We start from the raw sequence: 12048 nt of genomic DNA, 5'->3' as shown, positions 1-12048 counted from the left end.
ATAGGATTCATCCAAATGTTTTCTATGTATGGATTATATATAATGGGAGTGTTTCTGCTTGTTACAGACTCCTTTGCTTTTACTATTTTAGGCATTTTAAATCCCAACATGCTATTTATTTTGACCTCTGTCGCAACATCCATGACTGTGAGATATTACTGTGCTTTCATGTCATCAAACTAAAACATTTGTCTAATATTGACACCCAGTGGACTGATAGAACACTACACCATGTGTTGGTGATAGTTTTATAGTTCTAGGCTTCAAAATAGACCCTACAAGCTCCCGTCAAGCAGTCCTGAAATGAACGAATGAATCCTGCTTCTTTACTCTCAGAAGAACTGATTAGGGAAAAAAAAAAAGATTTTCTTGGTGCTTATTTTTCCTGTTGCCCCCACCCATCTGATTTAGATCTCAATAAATGTATTTTACAATAAATAAATTTTCTTTGTGTGTGCCAAATCTGTTACTGAGTCCAGTACTCGTTGAACACTGTTAGTGCCTGCTTGCCCTGAAAACATGAATATTACACCGTCTTCTATGCTGTTTAAATTTTAAAAAACTAAAACAATCTCACAAAACTGAACTAAAATGTGCTTCTAATTCATTCTCATAAAGACATTATCCTTGATCTCTGAACTTGTTTTATTTGTGGTTTTTGTTTTTTATCATGTTACTGTCGTAATCTTGTGAAAGAAACCAGTAATGTGCTGAGAGAATAAAATTAAAAACACATAATATTTTGCATAAGAGATTAAAAACCTGTAACTGTTGTGTTGTATTTTGAAAGTTTCCATTTTTTTTAAACTTTATTTTTAAGCGGCTCTAGACAAAATTATGTCGTAAATAAAGTACGGGAGGACTAGTTAATACATTTTCTTTTCTTTTTTCTTTTTCCTTTTCCTTTTTTTTTTTTTTTTTAGCACGGAATTGTCATCTTTTTTTCTTTTTTTTTAATCTCGTTTGTGGAGATTATGCTTTTATTCTGAAGGAGTCGACCAGGAAGTATATAGTGTTCGCGTGCAGGTTGAGTACATCTGGGACCAACCCCGGAAGAGCTCTACAGGGTAAAACAAGCAGGGCTTTCTGAGCCAAAATCTATTCTGTAGTTGCAGTTTAAGTGAGTCTTCCTAATGTCGAAGCTCCCTGATATCTAGCTACATGTCAGCGTACTGACTAACGCTAGATATCTCTCGGCCAGGTAAAGGAATATTCTGGTAAACGCTTTAGCTAAAGGTTAGCTAGCCAGCTCTCCTAGCAGTTAACTTGTTGCTCCGTCAAAACAAACAATTTCGCTACTGACGCTCCTAATTGTTGCACTTCACAAGCCGTCATCAAAACACGAGCTAGTCAAGAGTGAACGAGTTCGCAGTTAAGTAGCTAGCCTGTGAAAGATAATTGTTCATTATTATCGTGAATATATGTCAGAAATATCTTATAAGGTCAAATAACAAAAACTGAAGTGACGCATTGTGTCAAATCCCATTAACACAGACAAGGGTGAGATCAACGTTTACTCTTTACACGGGTATGTTGCAAAATAGTCCTAAAAGTAAGGAGACCATCTTCCAAAACGGTGAACCACCAGCCTTACGTTTGCACTACAACTTGCTCTTCTTCTGAATTTGTACATTATTGTTTCTTGTTTCTTCTTTCTGTTGACAGAGCAGTTGTTAAGGACGTTAAGTTAAGGACTTCATTGCAGCACAGACGAAGCCCGGTTAAGAGGCATTTAATAGAAAACAGAGGTAGGACAAACAGCTAATACTATCATATCACAGCTGATACTATCATATCACAGCTGACCTTTAAAGCCTCTTGTGGTCAGTTCTGGCCTTTTTTGCATTTGAATGTGTTCTGTGATCCACATGTTGTGTATGTCAAAAAGGCTAAAATTCAAAGCAGTTTATTAAACACTTTGCTGCACTGTGATTCGGCTGTCATTAAAATCTTGCAACACAGCCTTAAAGCTCCAGTTGGTAACTTGTGTAAAAGTAATTTTTTGTCATATTTGCTAAAACTGCCAATGCTTAAAACGTATGCCCAGACAGCAGTACATGAGACATGTAATCTGTGGGGAAAAAAAAACGCCTCCGTTGGTCCCACCTACTGCTCCTACTGCGATTTGCAAGAATCCACAGCGACCGAGACAAAACAACCAATCAGAGCTAGAGGAGCATCTTGTACCAGCAGGTACCAGCTGGCTGAGGACATCAAATATGAGACTGGGATCCTGTGACAAACTTCGTTCCAAAATGTGGCGTGCCTTGTGTAAATCCAGTCATTGAAGATAAAGTAAATTGTAAAAAAAAAAGAAATATGTTTACTGAACATAGACAGCTGACGTGAAACTTGTGCTGGTTCAAATTTTCAGGCTAAGTCTGCTCTCTTCTCAGTCTTACCAACTGGAGCGTTAATGTGGTGACTACATTCTGTACATAACTTATTCCTTTCTGTAAAAGTATCTTTCTATTTTAAAGGATAGTTTGGCCGTTATATTGCTGAAACAAGAATCTAAAAATGTATGAGTCAGACAAAACTAATAGTAGTTGCTGTTTTTTGACAGGTTTCTGCCTGCTAACTGTAACCAGTGGTGGATTAATGACAGCATCAGCCCCCTCCCTCAACATTCCCTGACCATCTCCCACGCCACAAAACGTTTACATCCAGCGTCTGTCTTGACGGTACACTGCAGGTTCAGTGAAATATGGCAGATGCTCCTCGAAGACGTGGTTGCACAGATCAAAAGAAAGCACACCCTTCCACCAAACCCAAGACAGGCAAACGTTTGTCTCAGAAGCTCACATACAGATCCAGGGAGAGAGCTCGAGTGGTCATTGGATCGGCATTTGAAAGGTGGCGTGCACTAAAAGAGGAAAATGGATTGAGATCTGATGCAGAAGTGGCCCTGTGTCTTCTGGATGTGTGAGTAAACCTCCAGCAGCTTCGTGATTGCAAAGCAGCTTCATAAATGTTTGCAGCCTGCCAGTTTAATTACTACTGTATTTCAGAATGAGCGGAGTGCTTGGCCTCCGGCATTGCTTCATGCAGCTTTCTTAAGAACCTCTCACCCAAATTACATCACCCTCTACGCTGTACTTCCTTGGGTCCTTAGCAAATAATACACCTGCCAAGTGTATACCGGTTGAAGGATTGTCGAGAAAATCGAAGGAAAGATTCTTTCCATTTTATATGCAAAGATTCATTGGCTTACAGTTTGACCATTAATATAACCTGCATGTTGTTGGCCGGTTTCATAAATTTCAAGTTGTGGAGAATTGTGCCCGTCTGCACCTTCCCCTGGTCAATAAAGAACCATTTATCTGGCAAAAATTGTAAATGACAACAAACAGAAATTGTATTGCATTGTTCTGCTGCCAAAAGGCTACGTGTGCAGCTGTCTGTCTCCGTATGTCCCTGAATACTTTGGATTCCTCCATAAGCCATAAGTAATGAATATGCATTTTGTTAAAGATAGCTTGATGCATAAAGTGTCAACTCTTCTCCATGGCCGCTGCAATAAATTCCGCTTTGTGCAAGACTGAAAACTGATAAGTGTTGAGGGGAGTCTGTAGGACTCACATTTGCGCTTCTGATGTGAGTTATAAACCTCGTACCTGCATTTTTTCCCCAAATGTCTTGAAAGGAGCTTAATGACTTGCTTGACAGTTGTTTTAGAGATGAAACATCGTAGCAAGAAGCGAGGCTCAGCGTGCTCCGTGAGCAGAAGTGTGGAAAGCCCGGAGCAGGAGAATTCAAAATGTACTCCGCTATGATAACGGAGTACATTTTGCTCCGATTGTTGAACCAGGAGAAGTTTCTCATTCTTTTTGTTTGTCACTGCTGTTGCTGTTTATTTTTCTTCTTGGCACTCAGCCGCTTGTACGACTTAATGATGCAATCTATTGTGTGATGCTTCTGTGAGTATTTATCAAGATTGAAATGCTCATACTGTACACTTTGCTTTCTGGCACTTTGATCATGAATCTGTGTTCTCTTGCATGTTATGCTGCAGCGGCTGCTTGTGTTATCACACTACATGTTGCCATTTCTCTTTACAGCCGGTTGCACAAAATATACTTAGTATTTATATGATGTTTCAGGATGTAACTATTATGTATTGTATCTTCGTGCTCAGTTTTTTTAGCCAGCTACAGCTAATGCAGTAAAAGCCCCCTTTTTTTTGAACCAGCCATTGCACACCCAGTGTGATACTAGTGGACTTAAATGTGTTGCACCTTGTGTTTTTGGGCTTGAATATGACTATGATCAGAATGTAATCTGCAACACTAGTAATGTGGAATTTAAGGGGATTTTACTTCTACACATTAAGTGCTGTTACACCGCAATCATCCCCTATTCTTCCATAGAAGAATAGACAGACTGTGGGGCTTGTTTTAGAGATGGCCCTAGAGAAATGAGAGGATGGGCTGCTTCGGATGCTATTCTTAACATAATCTTTTGTGTTGCCAGACATGACAGATTTAAGTGTTTTCATGCAAAGCGATGCATTGTTCTTGCTTTGTTGAGTGTGACATATGTCTAAGAATTACAGTCAGCGTGCCAAGGTAAAAACAGGCGAGATTTCCTTCAACATTATCAACTGTAAACCAAGTGGATTTTGTCTGTCTGTCTGTACTTGTGTGTTTGTTTGCATGTATATATGAAGAATGAAGAGGCTGCCCTCCAGCTCAGTTTCCTCTGGAGCCAATGATAAAAAGATTAAATTCTCCCAGTCTGAAGTAAGAGACAGTATTGTGCGATTATTAAATGTATGCTTTTTTTAGTGCGTGATTACTATCATAACTATCATCTGCAGTAAATTAATGTAGGTTTACATTTGTGTGTGTGTGTGTGTGTGTGTGTGTGTGTGTGTGTGTGTGTGTCCACAGGTACAGACTCTGATTGAGCGGGAAGTTCGCAGGGCAGTGAAAAAGAGTGAAACCAAGCTGATGGGATTAATAGAAACTATTCAACAGCTGGATCATCGAGTGGACTATGACAGCTCCATCCAGAAACTGGAGGTCGGTGGAAGCTGTGGTACACATCTTTAACTGACTGACTGCGTGTGTGCTGTTGTTCTGTACCAAAACGGAAAAACGTGCTCGCTATCTTGCTCTCAGTTCTTCTTAAAGTCTGCTTGGACTTGACAGCGCTTTGACGACTCCACACACACACGTGGAGCGGAGAAGAGCAGAGACTGGTGAAGTGAAGTGTTTTCGGGCCTGATTACAAACAGGGCTGGTAGTGAAGTGCGCGCTGACATGCTGATAGATTCTGTATTTTTGTGGTTTTAGCTGAGCTGATGTTGTGTTGCCCTCATTGTTCTCTGTGAAGTTTGCTGGAAGTGATGTAATGTGGCTGTGCTGACTTTTGTGTGGAGTGAACACTACTCCAGACTCCGTTAAAAAAAATATCCTTTTAAATGCTCCATAGCTGGTCAGCAGCTGATCATGTGATGAATTGAGAGGCAACTTGGCCACATGTGCTCTGATTAATATGACATGCAGTTAACACACCAGTCAGAGTTTAGAATCATCGTTGTGATAATGGGGGTGACAAGACATACAACTAATATTGTCTAATACTTAATTCTTTCTCTCTCTGCTATAAAAAGTGATATCCTCTTGTATATATGCACATCAGACATTCACACGTCTTTGTTCTTTCCTTTAGTTCCCTTCCTTTCTTAATTTATTTATCCCTTAATTTCGTCGAGCTCTTTTAAGATCAGTCTCTTGCCTTTTTGTTTTTTTTTTCCCTGCCTTCCACCCTCTCTAAATTGGACAGCTGCTGGTAAATCTTTTAAGCATCCATTCCTCTGCTGTCTAGCATCATTTATTGTTCATTGTTCTTCCTCAGTTTCTCCCCATCAGATTAAATCCACTTGAATTGTATGCTTACTGTCTCAACATTCACCCTCAAACCAAAGAATCAAACATGACTGTCTTGTGCGTGTGTGTCTTAAAGAAAAATATACCTTAGACCCTATAAATCTTTACAGAATCTTCCTCTCTTCCTCAGGCTCGAATTAACACGCTGACCCGTAGAGCAGATGCAGCACTTGCCTACATGACAAAGAAAGAGGTTTGAACACACATACTGTACACGCGAATGCACATGAATTGCATATGAGCTGACATCCAGCTTCATATCAAATTTATAAACACGAAGGTTTGCCTTTCAGGGCCCACTAACATCTCCTGCGAATGAGGACTTCATCAGGTATGTAATTGTGAATGTGCATACGTGAATTTGCACCCTGGTTTTACTTGCATTCAATCCGTTTTTGAGATAATTCGATTTGTTGTCCGACTCTGCAGGCCAGACTGTAAGGACAAAGCCGTGGAAACCGTGTCACAGAGTAAGAGCACAGGGAGCGTGTGTGCACTAATGAGTAACTGCATCTGTGGGTGGATTAAGTATTTATTGTACGCCATTTTACTTTCTGTAGACAAAAAGAGCACGGAGTGCATGGGCAAGAGTGGAGAGCTCTTTCAAATGATGGTAAATATGTAGTTATTCATTCTGCGTTTGCATGATTTGAAGTAATATCCAATTGTCAGCTTCTATGAAAGGCCTTGAAATAATGGGTTGAATACGAATATAAATAAAAAAATACCCCTTGTTCAGCAAACACAATTTTCACTTAAGCAGTCCTTGAGGTTTAAGTTGATTGGTCCTTTCTGTCCAGGAAAGCACTAAAATGGCGCTAAAGAAGTTGAGTGCCGATAATAAAGGTAAGATGGCTTTAATGTACAGGCAGATGTTTGAATAGCTCTTGATAAATGTCGGTCTAATTCAGCTTCTGGCGACATTATTTCACCGTGCAGTGAGAAAAACTGACATGATAAGCTGTTATAATTAAATAATATAAGTCAGTGAGTACATCAATACATAATATCCTTTTCTCTTCTGTTCCCTGTCCCTTCCCCTCTTACTTGTCATCGTGCGTAATCTGTGCTAAGCTTTGACAGCTGCCATAGCAGATTTAAGTGAGGAGCTGCCTCTTCCTCACTCTCCTGAGTCTAAGGTAGGAAGCTTCTTTATTTGATATACATACCGTGCATAAGTATGTCGTATTTAACTCATGACAAGACACTCAAACAAGTGAAAAAATCACTTATTTTCCATAAAATCCTACATCACCCACCTTTCTGAGTTTATTCTCATTGTTTCTGTTTATTTTGTGTCTTGCCTTCAGGGACTCGTCAGGGTCATAAAGAAAGAGCAGGAAGATCTGCAGGAAAAAGAAAACAGCGCTGAGGAGTCCATGCAGTTTGAGGAGCCAAAGGCTGAGAGGGTGAAGGCAGAATGTCTCTCTCCTGAACGCAGAAACAGTCCCAAGCGCACACACTCAGAGGAAGCAACACACACTCTGAAAAAAGAAAAACATACTGAGGAGTCCATGCAGTTTGAGGAGCCAAAGGCTGAGGGGGTGAAGGCAGAATGTCTCTCTCCTGGCCATAGAAATGGTACCAAGCACGAAGACGCAGACGAGGTAACACACGACACTCGCGCTAACCCACAATAGTAATCACATGACTGTTTTCTACTCACAGCCGCCTCCACTGCCTCCCTCTTTTCTAATCCCAAGGACAAGCTCTTGTATCCTCCTCTTCCTCCCACCGCCTTCCCCGCCATCCTCAACTCGGAAGCGGCCTCCTACAACATCCCTCAGAGACTGAAAGTGCATCTGGCTCTCATCAGGAAACCCGCCAGCCTCTCTGTGCTCTGGAATGTAGCTGAGAAAGACTCTGCAGCGCCTCCTATGGATAGTTACAGGTGAGAAGCGGTGTTTTGAGCAGGCAGGTTTCAGCCGCGCGACACACTTTTACCATTCAAGGGGCTGCTTCCCTCAATGTCGTTTCAAAACTGGCTACACTCTATTTGTCCCATTAACTGGATTTAAAAGTTCAATATGCGGCAAATGCACCGTCAGCGTTGATCTTCTCTGTGACAGCAAAAGTCCAAAATCCAGAAGTATTCAGTTTAGTATCGCATACGGCAAAGAAAAGTCCAGCCATTTGAGAGCAGGTGGCACTTTTTCACAATTTTTGCATGAAAAATGACTGAAATGATTAATTGGTCATTTTTCTTCCACCGACTTATTGATTAACTGACTAATGTTTCAGCTCTAGTAGAGTTCCATGATTTTAGATGCTGGTATTATCCAAAGTCCAAATGCTGTCGCCAGCTGAGACATGGAGACAGCATGTGGCATGTCTGAATTTGAGCTACACGTTGACATCATCGCCCTCCTGAGAGCAGCCACTCTCAACAGGCTTGATTACAGGAGCGCTTCTTTTCACACAGTTATTCCATTATACTGCTCTTGTCAACACATGGCCACCAGATGGAAGCAGAGCTCAGTCAGTGGTCTTCTCTGCAGCTCTCCTTGCCCTTTTCTCCTGTTTAACACGTTCCCTTTCTCCTTCTCTCTCCCTGCTGCAGTGTCTACATGACCATGGAAAAGGTCAGGGGCAGCGGCGTCTTCCCAAATTGGTATACCCTTGGCGATGTGGCGGCCATCCCTCTTCCCATCTGTGTGACGATCAGCAAGTACAAGCCTGGGCACAAGGTGTGTGTCGCTGTGGTGGGCAAAGACAAGTTTGGCCGGTACGGACCCTACAGTAAAGTCGTAACCGCAGTCATACCTGACTAGATGAGCGTCTGGGTTCAAGGGAGAGACGACACAAGCAGCTACTGTCCAGTGGGATTGTAAACCAGTATTTTCAAGTGTCTTAAGGTCAATAACCTGGTGAATGTCAGGAGGAAGCAGATTTTTTTTGGTTGTTTTCGGGAGCTATGTTAATTAGACACACTCGCGCGAAAATAAAACGGAATGGAATGGCACCCAGATGTGCCCCTCGTGGTGCCCTCCAGCCATGATGATGGTTCCAATGAAGCAGTGACATTGGGAACAGTTTCTAGTTGGTGCTGGTCCACGTGTCCTGGAAGACTTCAGTGAGAAATTCCAGTCACACGTTATCTTTGTTTATGGGCCCTATTTTCTTACGTCTGTGTGTCCAAGTGACTGATGGGCACAACGGTTTTTTGAAATTGGTTGTGGAGTGTGACACATCTGGAGCTGTTAAAAAAAATGGCTGCAGTTTAATCCCTCTGGGTGTTTGCATTGTACGTCCACTAAAAGTGTTGTTTGCCATCATTTCACTTTTTTTGGGGGGGGTGATTTAACAATCATTTTTTTCATGTAAACAGAATGTTGAAAAATTTTAATGAGCCAATAAAGTTGACAGTATTCAATAAATCAGGGATGCCTCACATTTCAGGAAGAATTTACTCTTTAAGTACTAAAATACAAGCGATACGCAATCTGACCTTTGTGTAGTCCATGTGCTAAAGGGCGACTGTTACTCAGTGCTCACACAATGACAGCAGCATCATGGTCAAACGTCTCGAATCTCAGCCTGAAGTGGGATCATCACGGCCATACTTCAGCAGATACGCAACACTGACTGGCTTCAACGACAGCTACACAGGCCGAGTGTAAACATACTGTGCTGCAAAGACATCAAACACAAATCCAAGTACACATGTAAAGGTGAGTGTATTCATTTTGACTTTGCTAGCCAATTTAGCACGTTTAGATAAGGAAGCGACATTGACTTAAAGCAGTTCATGACATTATCAGTTTAAACTAGCTCGAACTACTTTTGCTGAGTCGCTTTAGCTGACCAAACTAGACTTCTCCCAAGGCTATCTTTGCTGTAGTTCAACCTCGGTGTAAGTATTTGGTCCCTTGCAAAGGTATGCTCTCAGAGCAGCTTCCCCAGCAGAGGCTCCTGTTGTGCTCCAGATGTTTCATTTTCCTGTTCGATAGCGCTCTGCTTTCTTGCCAGCTGGCAGCAGTCAGGTCTCTCTCTCTGTCTCTGCCTGGAAGTCTTACAGTCAGTATGTGTAAGTGAAGAAGACAGGGCACAATCCCCACCAGTCACAACAGAGGCTTGGCATCCTCAGTCAAAGCTGGGCAGACTTGTGAACCTGACTGCAGACCTGGCTGGACCTTAAAGGGCAGTTCACACAAATCACACATAGAACAGTTAACCACTCACACATAATGGCATTTAGCAAAATATCTGCCACAAGGCGTAAGATTAAGAAGTTATTTCACATAGATTTATTTCTCATTATTTCTGCATGATATATCTATTTTTAGTTTTATGTGTGTTATTTATTTCTCTATATTTTATCCTTTTAAAATCATTTCTTGGAAGTCAGGTTTGGTCCTCCACAGTTTTGGAGCGCATCCGTTGAATGTCTGAGCTGACTGCGTGCCGAGTTACCTGTGTTATTGGCAGAAATTGACCTGAAATGGTCTCAGACCTGCTGTGACCCTGAACTGGATAAGCAGGTGTAGTAAAAACAGAAAAGGACCACAGGAAAGTTTCAAATGTAGTACAGGTCTTTTGTTCGATTGATATCCAGATTAGAAGATCCAGTGAAGAACATTCCACAGATGGTGAGCCTCCCAGTTTGATTATTATTATTATGTAAGTCCTTAGTATTGGGTAAGTATTTTGAATTATGAATATGAGATGCGCTTAAATTTCCACTCATCAGTCAGTCGCTGGTTGGTCTCATGGCAGGTTTTGATCTGATCCTCTGAAGCTAACCAGCTCTGGAGTATCTCGGCCCTGCAGCATAGGTTACCATGGTGTTATACCCTGGTAAAAAAAAAAAGTCAGGCAGCTCTGTGATAAGTCCTGAGTTAAGTCCAAAGATAGCTGGCTAACCCACTAATCACCCTCGGTGGTACAGGCTCCCTGACTTGAACTGACCCACATAACTGTGGAGAAAACTCAGCAGTAAGACGATACACAGTAACTAATGTAATCACCAAACAAAGCCCAAACTTTAAAGCACCACTGGGATGAATAAGCACACATTTATCTTGGTTTTAAAGACTCACTTTTTTGTTTTCCCTCTTTTGCAAATATGATGCAAAACTTAAGTTAATAGTTGACTGAATTTACTTGTGCTGAGTTGGAAGTTCAATCAATGCTTAGTTTCTCCTGAACTTATCCAGAAGTGACATTTATCTTGCCTGCATTACCTTTTGCAGTACGTGTGCCGCACAGAATATAATGCATGTATAGATGGCAAGATTTGTAACCATTTAGGTTACAAAGAAAGTCTGCTTTCATGCTGTTGGTCAGGCATGGTTTGATATTATGCTGTGTATGAAGGAGTGGGAGTGCTGCTGTAAAGGGAGTCATTAGACCCACACTGAATGCCTGCTCTCAGCATCAGCAATAGTCTGTGCATATGTGTGTCTGTGTGTGTGTGTGTCTCCCCTCGACCAGTAGGACCCAGTGGGGAAGCAGAGCAGAGTGATGGGCCTCCCAAGACCACTTAAAAACACACACCCAAATTGACACTGACACACACATACAGTATGTGCACACACAGTGGCCTAATTAGAGCTGACAGCAGAGGAGAGAGAGCTTATGAAAAGAGGACGAGGAGAAGGGGGGAAGAAAGAGACGGTGCAGAGCAGCCCGACAGAGAAAGCAGAGGTGGAGCAGAGAGAGTGATTAGGGAGCAAATGCGTTCCTTAAAGTTTAAAGTGAAGTGTTGGCAGAATGGTGACCTGCTTCTTCACTCCCTTCCCACCTGTAAAATGGATGATGTGTATGGAATATTACCCCATTCATAACGTTTTTGTGAGCCTTTGCATTTTCCATGTATAGGTTTGCTCTTTTAAACTCTTGAAGTTTATGATATGGTTTTAATTTATGCACCAACCATTGTCTATGAAAATGAATGACCTCCAGTTTCTGCTGTATAATGATTCAAAGCCTCTGATTGCTTCACAGATGGATCAGAGGCAGCATTTGTTGATGACAGACAGGTGCTCAGACCCGACATTTAGGGCCTGAGGAAAGTGTAAAGAGACTGTAGATGATCAGTTTGAGTAACAGATCCCTGAATTTGAAGGCTCCTTGGACTCCAAAAACACTCGACAGTGGTTAATAATACTCTGACATATGATTTTGTGACTGTGGACAATTAGCATTGTGTCAA

At 41.6% G+C, this 12048-nt stretch overlaps 1 protein-coding gene across 4 annotated transcripts; it reads left to right on the top strand.

Moving 5' to 3' along the window:
* The first annotated feature begins 1029 nt into the window (after positions 1-1029).
* Positions 1030-9286, top strand: atf7ip2 (activating transcription factor 7 interacting protein 2). 4 transcript variants are annotated; one of them, XM_076753603.1, is made up of 14 exons: positions 1030-1201; positions 1666-1748; positions 2567-2925; positions 4670-4742; positions 4893-5024; positions 6025-6087; positions 6188-6225; positions 6324-6364; positions 6455-6507; positions 6695-6740; positions 6969-7033; positions 7205-7501; positions 7598-7785; positions 8455-9286. In XM_076753603.1, exons 3-14 carry the CDS (start codon positions 2708-2710, stop codon positions 8663-8665), a joined length of 1425 nt encoding a protein of 474 aa, XP_076609718.1. In that variant the 5' UTR covers positions 1030-1201; positions 1666-1748; positions 2567-2707; the 3' UTR covers positions 8666-9286. The 4 variants fall into 4 exon arrangements, with proteins under 4 accessions (XP_076609718.1, XP_076609721.1, XP_076609719.1 ...); XM_076753604.1 differs by having other exon boundaries at positions 1050-1067; XM_076753605.1 differs by having other exon boundaries at positions 1092-1217; positions 1679-1748.
* The last annotated feature ends 2762 nt before the right edge of the window (positions 9287-12048 follow it).

This window comes from Chaetodon auriga, chromosome 16, assembly GCF_051107435.1.
Source record: "Chaetodon auriga isolate fChaAug3 chromosome 16, fChaAug3.hap1, whole genome shotgun sequence".
NCBI classification, from domain to species: domain Eukaryota; kingdom Metazoa; phylum Chordata; class Actinopteri; order Chaetodontiformes; family Chaetodontidae; genus Chaetodon; species Chaetodon auriga.
The sequence above is the reverse complement of the archived record's forward strand: the minus strand, read 5'-3'. Positions and strand labels throughout refer to the sequence as shown.